At 45.6% G+C, this 23,849-nt stretch overlaps 1 protein-coding gene across 5 annotated transcripts in view; it reads right to left on the bottom strand.

Moving 5' to 3' along the window:
- SPTBN1 (spectrin beta, non-erythrocytic 1) overlaps positions 1–23,849 on the bottom strand; it is a 116,927-nt gene that overhangs the window by 21,460 nt on the left and 71,618 nt on the right. For all 5 annotated transcript variants that reach the window (XM_039569957.1, XM_039569958.1, XM_039569956.1 and 2 more), the window contains 16 exons: positions 21,430–21,603; positions 20,717–20,808; positions 20,265–20,345; positions 19,438–19,553; positions 18,475–18,587; positions 17,684–17,871; positions 16,231–16,348; positions 14,801–14,959; positions 13,894–14,196; positions 12,937–13,090; positions 11,401–12,271; positions 11,127–11,261; positions 9,760–10,516; positions 9,340–9,542; positions 4,452–4,542; positions 593–739 (listed from right to left, as the gene is read on the bottom strand). In XM_039569957.1, the coding sequence (XP_039425891.1) occupies positions 593–739; positions 4,452–4,542; positions 9,340–9,542; positions 9,760–10,516; positions 11,127–11,261; positions 11,401–12,271; positions 12,937–13,090; positions 13,894–14,196; positions 14,801–14,959; positions 16,231–16,348; positions 17,684–17,871; positions 18,475–18,587; positions 19,438–19,553; positions 20,265–20,345; positions 20,717–20,808; positions 21,430–21,603 (3,702 nt within the window). The remainder of the gene's footprint in view (positions 1–592; positions 740–4,451; positions 4,543–9,339; positions 9,543–9,759; positions 10,517–11,126; positions 11,262–11,400; positions 12,272–12,936; positions 13,091–13,893; positions 14,197–14,800; positions 14,960–16,230; positions 16,349–17,683; positions 17,872–18,474; positions 18,588–19,437; positions 19,554–20,264; positions 20,346–20,716; positions 20,809–21,429; positions 21,604–23,849) is intronic.

The raw sequence follows: 23,849 nt of genomic DNA, 5'->3' as shown, positions 1-23,849 counted from the left end.
AGCTAAAGAGGAGACTCCTCAGTGCTCCAGAGCTGCACAGGAGAAACAGGGGGGGAAGCACAGCTCACCACAGCGTATTAAGGCTTCAAAGTAACTTGATACAGAGCTGTGAATCTTAATTAATCACAAAACTGGATGTTCTTTACCTCATGCCCTAATTTTGCATGGGGAAAGGCAACTTGGTTATAGTCCTAAATGAATGAACACCAGCTTAGCAGCACAGGAGAATAAACTCAGCTATTCCCTATATTCCGTTATTTCCCGGGAAGTGCCTCTACTTCACTGGCTCCAATCCCAACATTTGCCCCACTTACCCTTCGGGTATGAAATTTAGGCTATGCCTTCCTTCTGAAAGACTAGACAAAACTAAACTGGCACCTCAGCCAATGTCTGAGTGAATGTCTTGGATAAAAGCCTTTTAACATCAGTGAGGAATAAAATGGGTTGGATGGAGATACAGTGCACCAGAAATCTCCTTTAGCCTCAGCTGTGGGATGATTTAAGGACCAGTTCTGCAGAGCAGCAGATCCCATCTTGGTGCACAACCACCCTGGACAAAGATAAGGGCATTTTTTGAATGTTCTTCACTTACCTTTTCAATCTTCTCCAGCCACTCTTTGTTGGATGCAAGCTCTGCCATGAATGCCTGATGCTTCAGCCACTTGCTGTGCAGGTTCCTTGCCTCATCATAGGACATATCCTGGGCTGTGAGCATCTTCTCATTGATCCAGAGGGAGAGCTGGAAAGGAAAATACATGGGGGTGTGAGGAAACATTTCTAGTGTGAAATAATGCAAAATGCCTCCAGATCAAGGGTAAAGAGAGGCCTCTACAGAAGAGTTGTGTGAGACTCAGAGACTGCTCTTACTCAGGGTTCAGTCAAGGATTTGCCTCTTTAACAGTTCAATTCAAGCATCCATCTCCAATACATAAATAAGACATGATTCAAGCAGAAAGGAATCACCTCTGTGATAAGCAAAATCAAACACACAGGTCTCACCCACTTCAACAGCAAGAGAAAGGCATCACAGGGACACCTGTCCTACTTATTGGCCAGATGGTTTTGTAGAGATTGGTAGAGATGGTTTTGTACCATTAACTCACAGCACATTTGTACCTTTTCCCCTCAGCCTTTTCTCTGTATATGATTACATAAGTATTTTGTTTATTTGTCCAGTCTCCAAGAGTGTTTTGGTGTTGGAGACTTTCCTTTTCCCATTATATAAAATCCAAGACTGTTTTCTTTCTGATTTTCAGCAAATGCAAAGGCACTGGGGACAATTTTCATAGCACTACTAGAGAAAACCAATACTTTAAGAGACAGTTGATTTGCCAAGGGCAAATGGAATGTGAAAATGATCCTAGCAGCCAACATCACATTTCCTCCTAGGGTGAGTCTGAGTGCCTCATCTATCCCTGAGGTGTGGATAAAAACCACATTCGCATGAATGTTTATAGAATTTGAAAAGGTTCATTTTTTGCATAGAGCGGAAAATGTCAAAACAAATCTTAGTTTGGTTTCTAGAACAGCACTTGGGTGAGCAAGCAGCCCAAAAAGGGGAGGAACAGAGGCCTCTGCTGTGTGCTCAGGACACAGGGCAACAAATTCCATTGAGCACTCATGGACCTCTTTTCAATTGCTCTTTAAAATTTAAATTGTCCCTTAAATGCACCCCTCCACAAAAAGGGAAAACTTAGAGCAATCAGAGAAACTCCTCATTGGATCTTCCCATCAAGTCTAAACAGAAAAATGCTCATGTTGGTGAAGAGCTTTGTAGGCAGAAGTTTACATTAGAACAGGCTACTGTGCTGCTGAACAGTCAAAGGCTACATGGGGATTAGGATATAACCCAGAATTAGTGGTTTTACTCCTGCCTTTCTGGGGAGGAGACAGCTGCTCTGCTCTGCAAATTGCACTGCTTGGCTTTCACTGTTTGCTTTTACTCAGCCACAGCATTAAGGCTTCTGGGGATTTAAAAGTGCTTCCCAAGGAGAGGCTGGATCATTCCTGTTACCAGCTGGGGGGAGGCAAGACAGGGACAACATGTGGCTCACAGGCAGGGCCTGTAAGGATAAACCCCTCGGAGCACAGAAAAGCAGAGAAAGTATTTAAGGGCTCACTGCTAAAATCTGGGGTTTGCAACCACTACAGGCACTAAAAACCAGTACCTTGAGTGTTAAAAGTAGATTTTCAGAAAACATTTCCCTAAACTGCCTCAGAATGACACTTAAGAGTATTTATTTCTCCAGAAGTTGTTAAGGCCAGGAGAGGATGAGGCTTCCTCCCATCCTTTGCACCTGTACACAAGATCCTGCTCCCACTCCTGGCTCCCATTCGGCAGTGCCAACCCGGCATGAAGGAAGGGAAATGCAGAGACAGCAGCAAGGCAAGGGGAGAGGGCTCCGAGTGCTGCTGCACTTCCCAGACTGTGCCAGGAGCCAAGCTGACACAGCCCATCCTGCAGGGAGGCTCACATGGCAAATCCTGCCAGCACACTCCAGGAGAGAAACTTTGGAGTGCAGGGTCTTGCCAAGAGCTTTCACCATGTCCCTGGAGAAATGAGCCCAGACAGTGCTGGGACTTCCAAGCACTCAGAGAGAAGGTCAGCTGTAAACTCCTTAAAGGTGAGCTGAGAAAGAGCAGGAAGTCAAAGAAAACTAAATTTTAACATTTATCACATCTCATCCACTCAGGATTTTTTGCTGTCACTGTTTCATTCACTCAGCAAATTTATTTAACACATTCATATCGATGAGTGGAAGAAATAGCCAGAAAAGCAGCGCCCCAGGACTAACCTGTGACAGTGTTTCTGACTCCTCCCAACAAGAAAATCTGCTGTTTTCCCTCACCTGTGACCCCGCAGGGAAGGTTTATCACTGCTGAGCTGCTGTGAGGAGCATTATCCTGCTGCTCCCCGGCTCTGCAGGAAGGAGCAAGGGGCAGGAGGCCACAAGCACAACACCACCTCAGCACAGGGTGACAGTGACAATGTGGCTGCCCTGGGGAGGGCAGGGCTGCAGACAACACTCTGCCTTTCCTCAAGTTACACACAGATGGGAAACTCTCCCTACGGCAGCAGCGGGCAGGAAGGCCAAAGGGTCACTGCCAGGTGAAATGGGGACTGGCTCAAAGCTGTTCCCTAACAATTCCCAACTTCACAGGCAGAGCTAAGGAAAAAGCCAAGGGGGAGGTGTTGCCTTGACTCCCTTCCACCCTGAAGGACCGTGCTGCTCCATCGCTGCTCCATCACAAACCCTCCAGGCCAACGGAGGTGTCAGCAGGCCCCACACTGATGTAAATTCTAAGTTTTCTCAGGAAGCAGCCCTTCAATTATCACCAAGGTTAATGTGCTCTCCAAGAGGATTGGAGGAATCCCTGACATTTGGGTAATTGTAAGTTTGTCTTTGAACCATGTGGTCGAGACATCCACGTTTTAGTGTCTGGAGAGAAACAAGGGAGAGGAAAGGCATTCAGGCAGCCAACACTAGAGCTTTTATGCTTTCCTATTTCTTCCAGTGATATAGGAGAAAAAACAGCTCCTAAGGAACGCACCCACACTGACACTGAGGCCAGGAGAGCCCCGAGAGCCAGGGGATCTTTGTACCAGAGCAGTCACAGAGGAAGGAAGAAGCTGCTGCTAAGAACAGCAGAATTTTTGCTAATCTGTCATGTTTTAACTACTAAGGAAGGAGCATTTGAAGGGAAGCTCATAGACAGCTTATGCAATGCTGAGAAACAGATTGAATCCAGGCAACCAAGCAGCAAACACCACTTGCCCAGCTTATGATCAAAACCTCACAGGCAAAGCTCTTTATTATCTGCCAGTACTCCATGAAATAACCTGAAAATTACTTGATTAATTCCTTGTGCTAGGAACAAGACTATTCCAAACTTTCAAATGTTTTCTTCAGTGTAAACAGTCCATGTAAGTGATTAGAAAATCTGGAAAAATGTTCTCTTTTCAAATGTTATAATACTTAACAATTTTAAACACATGTAAACTATCAGGTAAATCACACATAAATGACCCAGCCTAATCTTGCTCCTTTTTTATTCTTAACCTCCTAGTCTTCTAATGTTTGCTAGACATCACTGAAATCCCTTGCACCAGGCCACATACATCTGTACAGCTGTAGACAAAACTCTTAGTAAGTGCACTGCTAATCCCACCACATTCCACACGGTCATAATTTATATCACAGCAAAAAATCTTCACTGCTTTCAACAGTTTTCTATGTCTTTAGCTTATATGACAAAAGAAAATTTGGCTCGTGGGAAAAGAGAAAAGAAACATTCTTTTTTGCAGCGGTATGGTCAGGGGGTTTTTTATGTTTATTCCACACTAAATACTACTGGATGACTGAGCATTTCAGTCCTCATAAAACGTGGAGTAAGAATGCTCTTCTGCAGGATGCAGCTTTCAGCAATAAAAGTGAAAGGGCATGATTTACCTCCTGGCAATCCTGAAGAAACTTTTGGAGATCCCTGTTATCTTTCAGTCTCATCAGAAGTTCACTGGCTGCTTCACGGTTCTTCCTATGTCTGGTCAGAAAAAAAACAATAGAGAAAGGAAATGAAATAGGCATTTCATGAAAAGCTGCCACTGTTGGTTTCTGGAGCCTCTTTGGACTACAGGTGCTGATAAGTTTGTGGTGTGTGTCCTTAGCTGCCTTTCAAAGGACATTTTGGAGTGTGTTATTTAATGGACTCCCTGAAGTTCAGCATCTCCTTGTTTTTGTGACCCGTTAAATACACAGAGAAAATTCTGAAGTCAGCAGGGCTTTACAACATGTTATGGACAGAATTTGGCCCACTCATTTCAAGCCCACAGGAGAGTTCAGGCTGTTTGCCAAAAACCATAAGAGAACTGCAAATTGCAACAATAAGATGACGTTGTGTGGCCCTTGCAGGGTGCACCTGCTGTAATGCTCTTTGTAAAACTCCTTCAGCACCTCCTTGTCCTGCACAAAGCTGAGCTGGGCCACAGAACCTTCCCAAGGCTGTGTTTAACCACGTGCAGCGCCCTGTGCGGTTCTGCACACAGAAGCTTTATGCATTTGGAACATATTTTTCAGAGTGTTTAAGAGCAGTCAGAAGAGAAGGAAAGGTTAATCCAGAAGCCCTAATTTGATTCATCACTGTTTGCCCCTTGAAGGATGAGTCATGCTGGCAGTCCCAAAGGTTGTGGTGGGTCCTTCAAATGGAATGGGGCTGATTCCCAAGGTACCTCTGGCCATGTTTTTAAAAATGCTTATTTGGAGTAGCTATCCCTCACCTTCCATCCTTTCATTATTTATGAGGCAATTTACAAGGAAGAGACAGAGTAAAGAAGACAATTTCTATTTACTGCTCATTGTGCTAGGCTTGTTCCTATTGCACTGTACAGGGGTTTAAAGTGAAATATTGCTGCCATTTGTAGTAAGATAAATATGGATTGAGAGTTGGAAATTATTTTAAAGGGTGGCAGTTTATAAGATGAGCTCAGCACATGCTGGCAAAAGCTAAATAAATCCATGTTAGTGGAGATCTCCAGAGACTCATGATACTCCAGAAGATCATAAATTACATTTTGATGACAACTGGATTATGACACCACTTTTCCTGATCTGCAGTAAGTTACCACAGCAAGCTCTCTGGCACCAATTTAGTGACTTCAGAAACATAAGAAATACTTGGAGATACAATTTCTATAAAAGCAAAAAGTCTGTAGGCAGAGGAATAGGAGAAAACCCTCTACAGGACAACAATTTGCTTCTCTTTGGCCTCAACAGCTGCCTTCAAATAACCAGGCAAGCAACATCTCTACAGGTGTAGTCAAGAAAATGATTTATAGATTGGATGGCACAGAAGACACATGGAACCATCAAAGCAAGAGCCTGGAGTCCAAGCCCAGGTGATCCTGAAGTTTTGACAGAGGTAACACAAAGGAAAAGACAAACTGTGCCTTAGGAAAAGCCTCTCTAACGAAGCAAACATCCCCGGGTTTGATTCCACTCTTTCTTGGCTGGCTTTTATATGCCTGGGCAAACACACTACATTACTCAGGTTGTTAAAATGAAGCAAAGAACTCTCTGGGTGATTTTATCAGGCCAATTTCAGAGATTTAAGGCTAGATTACATTACAGACTCATGTACTCTGGAGAGGACAGGAGTTATGCAGTTAAAAGCAGAACTTTCACAGCACTGGAATAGATTTAAGACTAAGTACAGAAGTTCTTCTGTTGAGAAAACCTGAATTTTAAAAAACTAATACAAATATCTCCCATGGAGTGTTGGAAATACTGACTTGAAGGACTTTGAAGGAAACCATGCAGGGATATCAAACAGATGATGCCATAATATAACAAATACGATCTTCGGTGCTTAGAGCTATGTAACTGTAAAAGGTGGCTTTGTTCAAGATGACCTGGAGTGAGACTCGACAGTGAGTTTTCTCTGAAGAACAGGGCTGAACTGTAACAAGGGAGAAGCATTTTGAGGATGGGCACTGCTCGAACAGACAGGAATTCCTGTGTTTTCATCACTGACTTTTTTTTATGGGAATAAAGGACTTTAAGAAGTTATTTAGTCTGTTCTCCTGCTCCAGACTGGCTGTACCTAAATATTATTAACTCCTTGTTCAAATATCCTTAAATCCTTTAAAAGAATTCACACTTAAGCTTGTCAATGACTGCTTCTTACTAATTTGCTAAAATAGTTTGTGGAAGAAGAATAGTTTGCTCTGCAGACTCCAGTTATTTAGAATGACTTCGGATTCTGTATCACACATGTGACTTCCACCGTAAGTGTAAGATCTGTTCAGCACAAGGAGATGTCTGACGCAAATTAATCCAGAATTTGCCCAGTGTCCCCAAGCTGACTCCCAGCGCCCCCTGAAAATGCTGACAGTGCTGAAAACTGACAAAACCACTTGTGGTTTAACTGTAAGCCTGTGGGTTTCAAAGCCTGTGCAGAAATAATAAATCTTACACGTGGTGTGAATGCAGCTCCCTGCTAGGAATCCTGAGATATATGAAAGGCAGTTTTAGCTTCTTTCATTGCTCCACAAAACGAGGCACTCTCCCTTCTGAATGGACAAGAACAAAACTTACTTCTGTTCTCTGTTGAGCAGAAGGTTGCACAAATACAAAAGTTGATGTAAAACAGGCTCAGATCACAACTTGTGCCAGATCTGCCACTGTCTTTAGACTAAATCTCCCTTGCAGAATTGGAGGCCATGTGCAAGTACACAGACTGGAGCAGTTCCCCAACACTTTTCCAAGAGAAAATGGAGGAGAAAATGCTCCAGAGCAGCAGAAGTCACCCAAGCAGAGACAGCTGCACAGGGAGAATAGCTTCTTCCCCAGCTGGAGAAGCTAGTTAGTGATAGCTGGATGCAAACCCACCTTCTCCTTTCCTCACCCTTACTCCGTTGTCCTTATTCCCATTGACTCTTGCCTGTGAGCTGCTCTAAAAGGTTGTGCTGAAGTATTTCTTTCCTATTGCACTTTCCTCCCCCTTGCGCCATCCCGACTGAGATGGGAACCATTCCAGGGCAGAGCCTGTCTGCTACACCAGGGCCAGTGGGGTCTCCTCAGGAACAGCTCAAAAGCACAGCTCCAAAACCTACTCTGAACAATACCAGAAACTACAAAGAGCTCCCTATGGGAAGTACGGAGCCACTGCACATAGTTGCGCTTGTTTGTTTTGGTCCTTTGTTAGACATGCAGGTGGAGCTCAGCTGGGACAGCCACTTTTTGTGAAAGCAAAGAGGCTTCCTTTGCTACCCCTCCCAGTGCATGAAGCCCCAGGGCTTTGTTCTGGAGGCTTATCAGCCCCGCAGACTCAGGGAGCAATCACACAGATTTCCTGGATAGCAGCACACCGGATGCTTTTTGCAGCGCTGGGCATAAATAGCTTTGGAATTGAGGAAATGCTCCGTTCCAGTAGGAACTCCAGCACACGTCCCCCAGGCAGGACAGCAGGGACAATGGAGCACAGAGGAGCAGCTGCACTGGGGTGACAGTCACCAGAGCCTCTGCAGAGCACACAACACAGGCCAAAGCTGTCTCTCCAGCCACCTCAGACAGGGCTGCAAGATGCTGCTGGCCATTTGCTATGATATCCTTGGATGCTTTCTTTTAATATTCCAAAAGCTGCAAAAAGAGGACACCTGACCAGAAGGCCAGGATCAAGCTCTCCTGCTTTCCTAAGCGGATGGGAAAACTTAGAGCAGAGGACCCTCAGAGAGGGTACCTAAGGAAAATCACTGTCCTAGTTGTCCCCTTGATTGCTTTCATGTATCTCCTCTTCCTGGCCTTGCAGATTCTCTCTGGGATCTAGAGCCAAGCTGGTGAGAGAGAGAACGGAAACATGGGGTATCCTGGGGGTTCAGTTGTCAGTGGGCTCAGCAGACCTCAGCAAGCTCTGGGAACAGAAAGAGCTGCTTTTCCTGAAGCCATGAGGCACGGCTAAAGTGGTTCCACAGACAGTGGGACATCTCTGCCCAAACCGGAAAGGTCCAACATTTTCTGAACTACTTCAGTTTCTCCTTGGAGATGAAGGCACCTGGAGAACTCTGAGCTTACCAGCTGGGGGGGGATGCAAGTCTGATGGGAGGGTCATCAGTGACATTTCACAGCTCACTGCTGTGTTCTGACACTCACAGTGCCTTGAAAGACTCCACTGTAATCCAAACCAAAAGTAGAAAGAACAACAGCCATCAAAACCGAACATTTAGGTTTCAAAGAAAAAGAAACTTTTAATGTTCTATAGCATCCCTGCCACAGCCAGAGAGAGAAAGCAAAGGACTTGTTCTGGGATGAAAGACACACTTGTACCAGTGCTTCCTAATCTGATCTCAAAGGGGCCAGACAAGCTGGAAGAGGCGATCAAAGGCGAGCGGATGGGGTGGATGCAATGCCAATTACACCCTTGAAGAGCCACATTCCTTCTCCAGAGGAAGGACAGGAATACGTTATTGTAATTACACCAGCTCAGGGGCACCAGAAGAAACTGAGACTTGTGGAACCAGACACAGCCAACTGCTACAGCTCCCACCAGAGCATCAAGTCTGTTCATACTCCAAGAACTACATGACAACACTCACACAGCCAAATTCTGGGTAGGGAGCTCATTACCTACCAAGCCTCTACAAAGTGGGAGAGGTATTATTTAACTAAGATTAGCTTCGTGCATTCTTGAAACATGACAGTTCCTATTTTTCCACGAGACAAAGAAAACAGTCAGGAACAGACATTTTCTAAGCTGTTACTTTGCCTTTGAATCCTCGTAAAAGGTCATCTCTCAGAACAGAATTAAAGCAGGAACAGCTACATTGTGCCACTGTTCTGCCCTTACCTGTCATCAATAGAGTCCACTTTCTCCTGGATTTTATCAGAGTTAATGTTCCCATCACTAACGAGCCTCCTGCCTGTCTCCACAACTGCATTGATCTTTTCCTCATTGGCATCCATGGTGGTCATGAAGTCCTCCTGCTTTTTAATAGCAGCTTCTGCTCCTTCCAAGGTAGTTGGCATCTCCGTGTGCGCCAGAACATACTCCTGGGATTAAAGAAATCAGAGAGAAAATTGTTACACTCAGGCTATGCTGCTGTTCCAACAACAAACATCTCCCAAGAACAGTTTGAAGTAAAATACAGTTAGAAAAGGGCAATTTGTCTGTTTGTGGCTCTCCTGCCAATAGATTTTGTCTGTTAATTGCTTGCAGTGCACAGTGCCAACCTGTAGAAATGAAGTCAGGTATATCTTGACCACTTGCCTGGTTATTAAGGAAAGCTTCTGCTTGCTTGGTATCTCTGAGAAACAGCTGGTAGGCATGAGACTGGGAAAGGAGATTTTGCCTGTTCTCCCACATTTTGTGCAGCTCATTCCATCCCGTGTCCAAAGCTTGGAGGCGCTGGCGTAGGAACATGTACTGAGCATCAGTTTGCCCTTGCGTCACCATCTCACCCATGTCCCTCATCTTTTGATAATCTTCCTCATAGTTGTTGATTTCATTCTTGATATTCTCATGCTGAGTGAGCAGCTTCTCAGCCTCTGTCAGGGTGTTGGGCATATCTTCGGAGGCGATTGCAGTCTGTGTTCTGGAGAGCCAGGACTGGAAGTCATCCAGATCTCTCAGGAACTGCTGCAGCTTGCTGGCCTCTCCCAGGGACTCTTCCCGGTTCTTTAGGGTGGTCTTCATTTCTTCCCACACATCATTGATCTCTGCAAGCCGTGAAAGGATGGCTTGTGCCTGGTCAGGATGCTCTGATTCCAGCTTCTCCGCCTCCTTTTGCAGGTCACTGAGCTTGGCTTCAATGGCCACCAGGTCCCGTTCCATGCCCGTCAGCTTCCTCTGCAGGGCCATCACTCCAGCCAGGTCGTTACCCAGGTCTTGTGTGGATTCGATCACTTTGGTCTTTTCCCTGATCCAGGATTTGGTTTCATTACATTCAAGATGGTAGTTCTGGATACTCAGAGCAGAGAGCAGAGCATCCTTCTTCCTATCTACCAGTTCTCTGAACTGGCTCCACCTGAAATGTGTGAGGAGAGGAGAGCAGAGAAATTGAGCTTTGTGGGAAAAGGATATGGCAGCATTGCTGAGTGAGCAGCTGCTCCCACCAGCTTGGTAAGCCCTGCTGTAACCCAGCTACTCACGGTTTCCTCAGTCCTTCCCACACCATCAGTATTTCTAGCAAAGCAACCATTAACCCAGATATGGTGTGTATTAGAATGTGACAAGTACCAGCACACCGGGTATAATTTTTCCTCAAGTGAAAAACTGGCAGTTACACCAACTTTTCACACTCCCTTGGTTCATTCTGAAGCTAAGAAATGAGGGAGTTTACATAAAACTGTATTGATTTCTTTTTTATCATAATAATTGTTACAGTCAATTTCCAGCTCTCAGATCAAGGTACTGACACACTCAGGGCCTGATTAAGTCAAGAGCAAAACTCCATCTGATAATCAAATATTTGAAAGGCACTACTCTTTCCTTTTGAAGCTTTAAAGGCCTACCTTGAAAATACTCCAGGTAACAGCATCAGAATATCTTAAAAAAGCATACCTAAGATACACAAATGACCCCACCATACTTGTTCCAGCTGGTGTGATGTTCCTGAGCACGAGGCTTGCACTTACCTTGTGTTGAGTTTATCTTGCTGTGCTTTGATCTTCTCACCGGGGTGGCCACTGTGCATCAGCTGCCTGGCAATCTGGTTCACCACGGCCACGCGGGACGCCTGGTTGTTCATTTCTGGCTCCAAGCTTTCAAACCTGGGGTGGGGGAAAACAAACAAACACAAGATCCCCCAAGCATTAGAGAATCTGAGCCACAGGCAAGCTGGGAAAGGCAGCTGGGGTAAAAAAACTTCTACCCAGTATTCCCCAAACTTCCTGGTAAAGGCATTCTCACCTGTGCTGGATCACTTCCAGGTCCTCCAGCTTCTCTGGAATCTGCATATTATTCAGCCACTTCTCCTTTTCGTCGATCCAAAGCTCGCAAGCATCTGCCTCACTGAACATCTTATAGAGAGCGAGGGTATCCTGCAGGGCCTGTTTACGCAGCCGGGTCAGCTCAGCAACCTCTTTGTATCTCTCCTCGATTCCGGACAACCTGCCTTGCACATCTGGGGACCCCGCGTGCTCCTGTGGCAGGGCCTTGGCCTGCTCGTGAAGAGAGTCGATGGTCGGCCGGTAGCTCGCAATCTCCTCAGCCACATCTTTGTGTTTCTTGACCAAGGACTGAGTGGAATATTCATCGTGGCCAACATCATTGCTGGAGACAATCTTGAGGATGTCCAACATCCACGCATCAATATCATCAGCATCGGCCTGGAACTGGTGAAGGAGAGAGGCTTCCTCCAGCCGCTTCTTCCTAATGGCAGATAACTGCTCCAGGTTAGCCCACTGCTCCCGGATATCCTTAATTCTTTCTCTGATCTTCTCAGACCCAAAATGCTCTTCCGCAATCATGTCTTCACCTTCTTTTATCGCCTGCTGAAAGTGGCCGCTGCGGCCACTCATCTCGTCCTCAAACGCCTTGTGTTTACTCAAGAGTCGGACGACACTGGTTAGGTCCTTCCCATAGTCATCAGATGACAGGATCTGTTCCTTCTCCCTGATCCAGCCCTCCTCTTCAGCCATTTCCCAGAAGAATTTCCAGAGGCGCCGGGACTCCTCGAGGCGTGCGCGGCGCTCGGCTGCGAGCTGGCAGAGCTCCTGGTAGCAGAACTCCATGTGAGCCACGCGGTCCCTGATCACCTGCGGGTCGCAGGGCTTGTAACCTGCTCGGACAGAGAACACGCGTTACCACCTGGGCTCACTCACTCCCATCCCCACAGCTGGGGCCTACACGGAGCTCTGAATTCCTGTGTGTTCCAGCTACAAGGTCTACATGAAAGAATCCATAGTTAGTCTCATGAAAGTGAGTGGGAAGTGCTCAAGCTCCACCACACAATAACACAGATCAGAAAATACTATTCTTTCCAAAAGACAAAAAAACCCCAAAAGGAAAGATATTCATGACTGTTTCCAGTGAGGCGAAATTCACTGAATTCAGATTTATACACAACTGCACAAAATGGACGTAGTTTACTCTGGTTAACGACACTGGGTTCTAGGGAATTGCTTCCTTTTAGGATAAATTGGGACACCATCTGTGTTGTTCGCATTAGGAACACAGCATGGGGAACCGTGGCGACCTCTACAAAGCCATGGCAGCTGCTGCTGAGGAGCGTGACGTCCCATGCAAGGCACAATGCCACACTCAATTCCTGAGCAGGTTCCTGGACAAGTGAATCATTGACACGCCGAGTACAGAAGACACAAATGGAGCTGGATTCTCTCGTTCTGGTGGGGAGTTTAGCTAACCTATCTTGCAGAACTAATGAGTCTCACCGATAACCTCACAGGTAATTAAGACAAAAGGGGTATGTTGGGTGCTGGTTACCTTCTCCATCGGTGGCAAACTTCTGAGCAGAGGCATTGACTCCTCTCACTCTCTCAGCCTGAATAGCAATGTCAGCTTCCACCAGAGCATGTTTCTGCAGCAGGTCTTCAACTCCCAACAAATGTTTGCCGTAGTCTTGGGACAGCAGAAGCACCTGAACAAAGTGAGAAAGACAAGTAAAACAGGCTGAAGGCCATAAACTGTTTACTTCTTTGGGACTCCAGGCATGGCACTGTTATCTGTTGATTCATTAGGTCAGAGAAATTCCAGGCCCCTAAGGACAGCAATTCCAAATGTAGAGACACGGCTGATACAAATTTGAGCCAGTATTTTTGAAATCACTGGCAACCACGAAGAACTTGACTGCCCTTTAATGAGTTCTCAGTCTAGGATGCTGAGAGGCTGAGTTAGCTCAGCAGGGCCAAGGAGCAGCACTCAGCCCAGATGCTGTGAGCTCCTGCAGAGTTACACACAGCTTTCTTTCCTCCAGCAGTTTCCAGGTTCTGCTGGCTGATGGACAAGTCGTGGTCCTTTCCCTTCCCAGATCCCAGGAGAACAGACAGGAAAAAATTCAAGCTTTTTAAAGCAGAGAGGTGAAGAGGTGACTTGTTCCCCATGTAAATCATGATGGAGAGAGATTATTTAATTCATTTTCACCAAATCTGTCATCTTTACCCAAGCACTGTGACCAAAACCTCAAAGGCCTCTGGGCCTTATGAGACAGACATGAAGCTGGAAAGTAGCTTTTTATAGGGGTAAACTTCTTTTTCCTTGCTTGTTTTTAATCTTTATTGTTAACAAATCATCATAAGGAATTTGTTCACTACTCTTGAATGTGTATCATCTGGGTCTGTCTACTAAATCAGAGGGGCAAAATGAATCTTAAAACTTGACAGAAGAGGACACGTACGCCTCTGAGGAATATTTGCTCTGTGTTCTCAAAGGACTTCCACCCACCTTCATTTCATCCATCCAGTCCATAATGTACAGCATTTCCTGGAAAATCTTCTGCAGCCCAAGGTTCATCTCGAGCCGCTGTCTCCGTGCCCGGAGCAGCTCCAGGAGATACTCCCACAGGCGGATAACATTGTCCTTCCTCGCAGTGATGCGTTTGATGTCGTGGTAGTTTTCAGTCTCGAGCTCCTTGGCCACCGCCACCACGGCCTGGACCCGCTCCTCGTACGCCGCAATGTCCGTCTCGATGGCCTCGTGCTTCTTCGTGGCAGCCTCCACTGCTGGGAGGTCAAAGCCAAAATTGTCCTGCAAAGACAGAGGCACTTCTTCAGGAACAGCTGCTGAGGACAGAAGTCCCACTGCTCAACCTCTGTCATCAGTTCTGACTCAGCAAAACACACTTGTTAGCAAATCTGGGATCTCAAAACGCTCCCAGGAGTCTTCTTCAATAAAATAAGAGATACCTCTGATAATAAAGAGCCACCGATAAAATCAGAGATATTATTCACCACCTTTGGGGGAAGAATCATGTGGCCATCAGGATTAGGTTGGGGCTAATCTAATATTATCATCTCTAATATTAAACAATAAAATTAATTCCTGGGCTAATTTCACTGAACTCACCAAAATATTCAGATAAAGAAAATGTTGACTGTGGGTAGCTATTTCCTCATCAAATCTCCCGACCACAGGCTGGTAGGTTCGAGGAAGGGAATCCCAAATGTATAAAAGAGAGGATGTACAGTACATAGACATACAGAGTAACTAAATACAATAAATAAATACACACATACATAGATGCAGTAAAATACGAGGCACAGGGAAGAAAATGTTCTCCTTGCAAGAACTGCATCCTGTAATTACTCATGGGAACCATTTTAGTCACCCAGACAATTTCTGAGAGCAGCACCTGAGAAACGAGACGTTGATTTTCACTCAGCCAAGTTTCTCTCATAGCTGCCTTGCGATCGAATCTCCGTGCAAGTTGTTCCAGTTTCTCTTGTCTGATGAGCTCATTTCGCAGTGCCAGTTCTCTTTCATGTTCAGCTTTTTCCAGTCTTTCCCAGGCCTGAAGACGTGGAGGAAAAACACACGGCTTCTAAACATACATTCTTACAAGATTATGACAAATCCCATCTCCTTTGCATGAAATCAGGGCTGAAGTCACTACAGGCAACTTTCACCAAACTGGCTCAATTATTTATAAGCCAATAAATCCAGTTCGCACTGGCTGGCCTTACATTTTGTTTGCTAATATAAGCACATGATTTAAAATCTGGTCTCAATTTAGTCAGTCGTTTTGTGAGCAAGTCGTTTACCTCACATGCATTTTCTCTGGTCCTTTCTTACACCCCTTCCCAATGAAGCCTAAGGAAACCACCTGGCTTGAATGTGTAAGAAAGTGTTTTTAAAAAAATAAAATCTCCTGAGTGCTACTCCCAAACAAGCAGATTCTATCTTCCTCCTTTAGGAAATGGGAATTAGAAATTCATGGCCTCTCACCTCTAAAATCAACATACAATTGTTGTTCTTTATTACACCTTGGAAAAGAAAACAACTGCAGAATTTGGTTACTTCTGGTGCTTACAAGTCCTTTCTTCCCCCAAGCCAGAAGTTATTCACATGCACGACACTAATAATACAAAAATCAGAAGTCTTAGCAGCATGTTGAAAGTCAGCTAATCACCCTTCAGATCTTGCAGACAAAAAAAATACCCTTAATTAAACACAAACTAAATCTAAATCCGAACAGATGTGAAACTGCATGAAACATGACTATTTTGGGCATTCCTCCTGCAACCAGGAGAGCTGAGCAGTTTGCTGCTCCCTGGGATGAGGCCACAGACACCCACAACAGCTGGTCTGGGAATGCCAAGCATGATCAAACACAAAGAAGGAAGCTGCCAGGCTGAAGCTGTTTGTTACCCTTGAGAGAGCCTGTCAGCTCTGCCTAGCTCTGCCCTGCCCTGCCAGCTGCAGCAGCAGAGAACAGGCTGCAGGACCCCAGAGGGATCCACTATGCCCAGGCAGGGCACTGGGAGGTGAAGGGGAGGGCACAGCACCTACTGCTGCTGCCTTCTGCCACTTCTCTCCAACAGCCAGGACCATGAGGGGCAAGGCAGAGCTGGCAGCCCCAGGAGCAGAAGCTCCTACAGACGCTGAGGACACCCAGGGCCTGGCCCAGGGCAGTGAGTCCGAGCTATAGGAAAAGGTCACCCCACCTCACCCATCCCTTACAGCCCCCACATCAAGGCTGGAGATCACAAATGTTTTTCTGCCCAGTTTTCTGAGAGAGAATAACAATATTTCGAGTCACAGGGGAGGAGCTGCTCAGTTTACCTTATTAATGTCAGAGATGAGTTTGCCCTCCCTCGGCATGTACACTTTCTGATTGTTGGCTCTCATTTTGCTTTGGATGGTAAAAAGCAGCACTTCCAGGTTCCCTTTTTCTGTAAATCTAAACAAAATTTTTCAGGATAATTGAGTTACAATCAAACTTTCATTACTGCTAAGGTATAATCATAGAATCACGTACTGACAGAATGGATTGAGTTACAATCAAACTTTCATTACTGCTAAGGTATAATCATAGAATCATGTACTGACAGAATGGTTTGGGTTGGAAAGGACTTTAAAGCCCGTCCAGTTCCAACCCCTGCCAGGGCAAGGTCACCTTCCACTGTCCCAGGTTGCTCCCAGCCCTGTCCCACCCAGACTGGAACTCTTCCAGGAATGGGGCAGCCACAGTTTCTCTGGGCAACTTGTGCCAGGGCGTCCTCACCCTCATAGGGAAGCAATTCTATAAAATATTGAATATAGTTGACTACAATAAACTATAATAAAGCACTTGTTCAAAATGTTGACATGACGAATGGAGCATTCACATAAACACCTCCATCTTGTGTGGAAGCTGGGAGCAATGAAAATAGCCCACACTTCCCCTGGAGCCAGTTGGGGCAGACAGCAAAAGCAACTTCACAGAAGTCAGCTGTCTGAGTGTTTGAATTCAAACCCCTTGGGGGTCAAGAAAAGGCTTTTTTTTTTTATTCTAGTACACGCACTGTCCTAGTTTACTCCATCAGCACAAGAAATGGAAATTTTATTTAAAGCCCACTGCAGTCAATAAACTTTTCCCACTGTTTTCCCTGTGTTGTACGCCTGGGAAATAAACAAACTTCATGGGCATTAGGGAATAGTCTGCAATTTTAGAAGATGTCTGCATCCTGTGTAATGCTTTGGGTTGTGATTATTATCCATTAGAACTCGTATTAGACAAAAATAATAAACAGATTTGATATCACGATGCTAAAAGAGGCTTTCCAGAAATAAGTTGCCCAGTTTTGCTTGTATCAGTTTGAGTAAGCAGAGCTGTTTGACAAAGCCAGACATACTTCCTCTTCATGTGGGATAAGCAGTAGGGATCTTTTAATAGCAGCGTTTTGGTATTATCCACTGCTATTAAAAGCACGAGTGGTGACATTACTGTACTACCACGGTATGCTATTACCACTCATATGATAAGACAGGCATCCCAGGGCAGGGACAGCTTCCACGACTCCAAGATCCTTTTCTCATTGCTGCTGCTATCTGCACATTGAGCAGCACAAAGCGAACGGGCCCCGAGTAATATCGAAAAGTGCCAATCAGGAATATGAGAATTGGGCTTGTTCAGGAAAATAAATTCTTAAGTCACAATTAAAATTACTTGGATGTGTTAGTTTTTAAAAAAATCAATGAGTGACTAAGCCAAACAAGAGCACTGACTGTTGTGTTAAGCTGAGATTAAACTCACTTGGGTGGTTTCTCCACTGTGCGGTAAGTGTTGAACGCCTGCAGCTGCTGCTGCACCCCAACCAGGGAGTTGGCAAATTTGCGATTGTTGAGGATGATAATGGTTTGCTCAATCCACTCCAGCAGGTCAGAAGCCAGGGACTCGTATTTTTCTATCATTTTCTCTGTTTCAATGGCATTGTCAAGCACCTGCAACAGCAGCACAACACACATGAGTCACAAGGGCAGTACTCTTCAGTCATTTAAATCCAACAGGCCACATAAAAGGAACTGCTGGGAGACTTGAGTTGTGAATCAGAGCACTCACTGCCGGGATCCCTGATGAATGAGAGCTCAGCATTTTCAGCGCTGAACTCCCAAGATCCCACAGCAATAGGGGGGCAGAGATGAGGCTCACACAAGGATTCATAATCAGCCTGCCCAGCTGTAAGGATGGGGGCAATGTCGCCAAAGGACAGAGAATGACTGCACATGTTTTAAATGAGAGACTTTTCCAGAGGAGACAGAGGGCCCAGAGGGTGAGGAGCAGTTAATGAGAAAGGAAAAGTAGCCATGATGCAAAATTAACAAGGAAAAATAAAACACCAGCCAAGTGTTCTCTAATGTGAGGCAGCTGGAAATTAACTACTTCTCAGAGTCACATGGGAATATTTAACATTCAAAACATGTTCAAAAGCAAAAAGATAAAAATTACCACAGAGTGGACTCTTAAAAAACTAACAACCAAGAGGAAAAAGAAAATCAGAAATATTTCACCTGCTTTATAAAAATTTATAATTTAAACTTGCAAACCTTTCCAATACGTTTTCCTTCAACAGCCAAAGCTTTCATCTTGGAGAAGTAGTGGTAATACGTCACCACATAGGTGATGATTGACTTTTCATCAGGGTGATCAACACTGATATCTGCAAACCAAAGAAGAGTTACCTCATCATGCTGAGTGTGCAGGGGTTACACCAACAGAGCCCAGAGTGCACCAAGGATGTGTTTGGGAGTCAGAGATGGGTTCAGTGGTAATTCAGCCCCTAAGGTTTGTATCCAAAGCAGAAGCAAATTGAGCAGCTTTGCACCGGTTCTGGCAGTAGTGTGGGCTGGGGCTAAAGCGTGGGGTCTTTGGGCTTTACAGTCAAGTTCCAGACTTTGCTACAGCTTGTGCACAGCCAAAATAACTCCTCTGGTGTCTGTGTGAGTTGACACAACTACTGTTAATTGACAACTTCAGTGCTGTGTCAGCATTTGGAGAGAGGAATCCAAACCTATGTCTGTCCAGGCGAATCTGAGAGATACAGGTGGAAAACAAGATATTTCCTCTCCTGCAGCAATTCTGAGGCACTGGAAAACAAGCAAGACGAAACTTGCCCAAACACATCACTCCTGCCCTGTGACACAAAAGGCTCTTGCACCAGCACTGGGAGCACACACACTCCCACAGAAGCACGGGCTGAAGCTTTTCTGCTTCTCAGAGCACATCAGAAGGAAGCCTCTGACCGGAATGACTTTATGAATATGTGGCCAGGCCAACAAACTTGTCAGATGGCAGTAAATAAACACAGGATTAAGGGCTCTTGTGCTACTGCTTCTCAGTCTGCTGCCGGAGACATCTCACATTCTCTCCCTCCCTCTCTGCCTGTATCACCAGGTGAGTCAGCAGCATCCAGCTGCTCTTGGACACAAAAATCTGTCACAGAGATGTTCTCTGACATGGAGGGGTGGGAGGAAAGAGCCCTTAAGTGCTGAAACTGCTGGAATTCTTACCCTCAGGGTCCAGGAGCTTGGTAAGACCAAGGTGCTGCTCTGCAAGGTTAAAAGCATTCTGCAGATTGTAGTGTGCATTTGATTTCTTCAGCTTGTCAAAATCAATCAGATCAGGCCTAGACAGGATGGAAAATTCTTTAGATTTCCCAAAGCACAGTGCAGCCACCCTTAAATGAACTAAGATCTCCAACCCTCAGAAAACTCGGCCAAGGTTTCATGTGCCCCACGCATTTCCCAGCAGCGTTAAAGGAATGAAGCAATGCCCAGCATATGGTACAGCAGGACCTGGCCATGGGAGAGAACAGGGGAGAGCTTAACAGCAGTGAAGGTGACCCTGGAGAAGAGAAGAACAAAGTTGTGGTCACGAGTCTCTCCTCACACCCATGGAAGTGTGCAATCCATCCGGATAACTCTGCCTGAGCTTGCCATGAGCAGCATCCCCAGCCATGGCAGCCTGGCACCACATTTGGCCATCCTTGGGCACGGATTTCCTTCCCCTCCAGGCTGCTCTGGGTGTGCTTCCCCACTCCTGCCCCCAGATTCCAGACCTGGGCATGGGTTACTCACTGAGGTACAACAACCAAACCAAACCCAAATAATCACGAGTGTAATTTATTCCCTTGAAACCAAACACAACCTGTTTTGACTTGTGGTGTGAGAAGCTGCTGCCCAGCTGAGCTCACAATGACCACAAGAGCTGTAAAGCTCAAAACAAGGCAAGTTGCTATAAAACTCTCAGCAACTCCTCAACTTCCTGCTCTTCACAGATTTTTAAATCAAGCTCCAAGGTAGCTGCAAAACCAGGGCAGACCTTGAGCCACACATACCTGTGCTTATGGATCAGTGCATTGAACGCCATCCCATCCCTCCAGCTTGTTGTAAAGTTGTGGATATTGACGTTGGGGTACCTGCAGAACAAAAATCAAGGAGAGCACAATCAATACACCGCCCCCAGTGCAGCTCTGCACGCTCTGGCACCAAAACCCAGAGCAGGCAGACATTAAGTTTCCCTTGAAATTGTCATTATTTCTTCAGAATAGGGTGAAAAGAGTCAGCATATTGCTACATATATTCATGGATTATCAGATTGCTGTGTTTATCACCCAGCATTAATATCACAAATTCAGACTTTTCTGACTTGTAAACATCAGCTCACGTCTCTTGAATTCCTTCTCTCTGAGTCCACTTAAGAAGAGATGTGTTTGCCCATTTAAAATTATTTCAACAAAAACTCAAAATGTGTAAGAGCTTTAAAGATAATCACTCAATCCACACTCACCCAGCTGTTTTCATCTGGCACCACAAAAGCAAAGCATCTTTAGCAGATTTCTTCTCTTTATTGTCCTCAGTTTCAACGCTGATATCTTGGATCTAAAATTAACATAGAAGATCTCAATATTTCTCTGAGAAAACACATGGCCTTTTTTGAAAAGATGAAAGGAATGCTGGGAAACACCAAAATTAAAGCTACTAAATGTTTATTACTATGCTATTTATTATGAGTTATGTATTCATTATATGGATTTATTATTCTTTCTGCAAAAGGACTTCCCAGCCTTTTTTATCTGAGGGCAAAGACCAATATGCAACTCGCTGGAAAACAAGAAATCTCAAGCCTTAGCTGGGACACTGAAATAATTCCTATGTGCACCCTTAATCCATGTCAGTGCCAAGTCAGCCAGGTTATGGATAACCAGCATGGAGATGGAGAGCAGCCAAGGGCAGCATTTCCTCCTGGGTCTAGTGTAGAGACTGGAGCTTCACATTTATTTTTGATTTAGAAATAAAGCCATATGAATTTCCCCACAGGAAACTCCCACCACAGGTCAGCAGCACCACGGAGACTGATTTATCCTGAGAGGTTCCCAAGCACTTCTCCCTCCCATCTGCTGGGAGCACGTGGGAGCGCTCTGCTCCTAAAATGCACAGTGAAGTATGTTACACACAGGCATGGAAAGCTCATCCATGTATCTGTGTGTGCAACAACCCTACCTGGAATCTCAGGATAATAGTCCAAATAAGGCCAAGTGTCAGCCTGTGATTCCCATCCACAATATCATGAGATCCCATGTTTTCTAGGTGCACTCGTTGCTCTTTCAGGAACTGGAGGGCTTTATCCACGTTCTCCAGGCAATGGATGCGCATCCTTCCTTTGGTTGGTTTAGGCTAGAAGGTAAAAGGAAGAATAAAATCATTTATTACTGTAGATGGGAGGGGAAAAGCCAAACAGCTTTAAACTCTTCAGTTCTGGCTGGCGCATCACCTCTCCCAGGCAGCAACTTCACATTTGTTCCTCAAATTCCAGGGACAAAACCACCTCTTGCATCTTCCAGCCCATTTTCACCAGGGTAACGGTAGCACGTGTCAAAACCATGGTAAAAAACCAATATCCTGCGCCTGAGCTGGACACAGAGGCCCAATTTCATTTGCCTTTCAAAGGATTTTTCCTGCTTCCTTCCCTCATGTTGCCTCTCTAGGATATTCGCTCACAAGCTCAGATTTGAACCGCGAACTAGTCAGTAAAACTCCTCAAGAAGGAAGCGGCATTGCTTTTCTTTGGTCAGTAAATCAGATAAATAGTAAGAAAATAACAGAGATTGATTACAAAGATTTCTTCATAGGAAAAATATACTAATTACAAAATCAGCCACACCAACATAACACAGTTATATGAAAGCCCAGTGCAACTGCAAAAAAGCAATGAATGTGTTATCAGCATGCAGAATTCTGCTGTAAAACTGAATAAAGGAACTTTGTTGTGCAGATAAGGATTACAGCTGAATAGCCCGTTCAGTGTTCACTGGGATGTCACCAAAGGTACTCAGCCAAACAACTAATTGCCATAATTTCCTTGTTTTCTACAATGATTGTAATTAACTGGCCATGGAAATAGCTCAGGCAGTATCCTTGCCCCAGCCTGCATTCAAGGGGAAGAGTTTCAGCCAGTTCCACAGTACAGTCCCTGGAAACACAGCCTGTGCAACAGGGGATGGTGGAGAGGGAAGCCATGCGGGAAGATGCCCTTTGGGACACACGAACCCTGAGTCCAGCAGCTTTAGCCTCAGTCAGCCTGGGTCTGTTCTCCTCCTGAGGCTGGGGAATGATGCAGAGTTAACCCGCAATTCTCAGCAAAAGGGAGATTTTCCAGGAGCCTCCCCCTGCTTCAGGGCATAAAAGTCCTTCCAAAGAGGCCCAAATTGCATGTCCAGCCTGTGCACACCCCATCCATCCCAAACACTGCCAGTGCAAAGAGCCACAGCCAGAGCAGGAACAGGAGGGAGCTGCATGTTTGGCTGAAGCCAGCCAGAGATCCCTCACCCAGCAGGGACAATCTGGGATCCAGCCTTTAGCTGGCACCATCAATTACCAAGAGTGTGGAAAGCTGGACCTAAGGCTTGACTGAACCTTGCAAAACACAGGTAGGAGGCTGTTCCAGGGCAGGAGGGAAGGCGGAGGCCCGGCTGCACCCTCAGCTCCAGCCCACAGCTTGTCCCAGCCATGGCCACACCTGGAGCCCTGGAGCAGCTTCCCAGGCCTGCTCACCTGCACAAGGATGATCCCAAGGCTCAGGAACGACTGTGACTGTGGCCATTTCTCAGCAGCAGTGGCAGAGCCCAAACTGTCCCCTCGGCCTTAACACAGCCTTTTCCACTGCCCAAAGCAGTACCTGCACTGCCTCTATTGCCTCAAACTACTGAGCAGAAAAGGATTTGTAAAAGCTCTTTTTGTGCTCTCAGAACCTCCAGTACCGTGGTGACGGAGCCAAAACCACTCACCAGAGATGTTTTATGTAGAGGAAGAGGCATCTGAGTCTGGATTGTGCAAGGTGTGGCTGTGCTTGCCACACTCCCCTGCATAACCTCGGGATGAGGCATAGTGAGACATATCTTGCGCATTTTTTGGGCTAACACAGATCCAGACACTGAGTGGAGGGAAAGCAAGTACCAAACCCAGAGTCTTCACACGCACATTACAGGAAAACTGGTTCTACATCAAAACCCTTCCTCTTTTCCAAGAGAAAATGTGACAGAACTCACTACAGAGAACGTGCTTAAGTGATTTGACCTTTGAGCATCCAGGAATTGTAAGGAATTTACTAATCCTTAATTTAGTTATGGGAGAAACTGCGCTAAATGCTTAATCTTAGGCCGAAAACAATTCCCAGCTTTATTTTTCTGTTAGGCACAAGCTGGTTTACCAGTGTGTGCAAACCAAATTACAAGTGTCCTTTCATGCTGGCTGGATTCTTTCCCACTGTTCTCAGTGACAGCATTGCATGCTATCAGTTTCCTTCCAAACGCTGCTGTGCAGAGGACATGATGCTGTAAGGCCTGGACTAAACACTAGGATTAGGAATCAAGGTGAGCAAGGTCAAGAAGATGTAGGTGTTGCCCTTATTGGATGCTCTCATT

This window comes from Corvus cornix, chromosome 3 (genome assembly GCF_000738735.6).
Source record: "Corvus cornix cornix isolate S_Up_H32 chromosome 3, ASM73873v5, whole genome shotgun sequence".
Taxonomy (NCBI): domain Eukaryota; kingdom Metazoa; phylum Chordata; class Aves; order Passeriformes; family Corvidae; genus Corvus; species Corvus cornix.
This window is presented reverse-complemented; position numbering and strand designations above follow the sequence as displayed.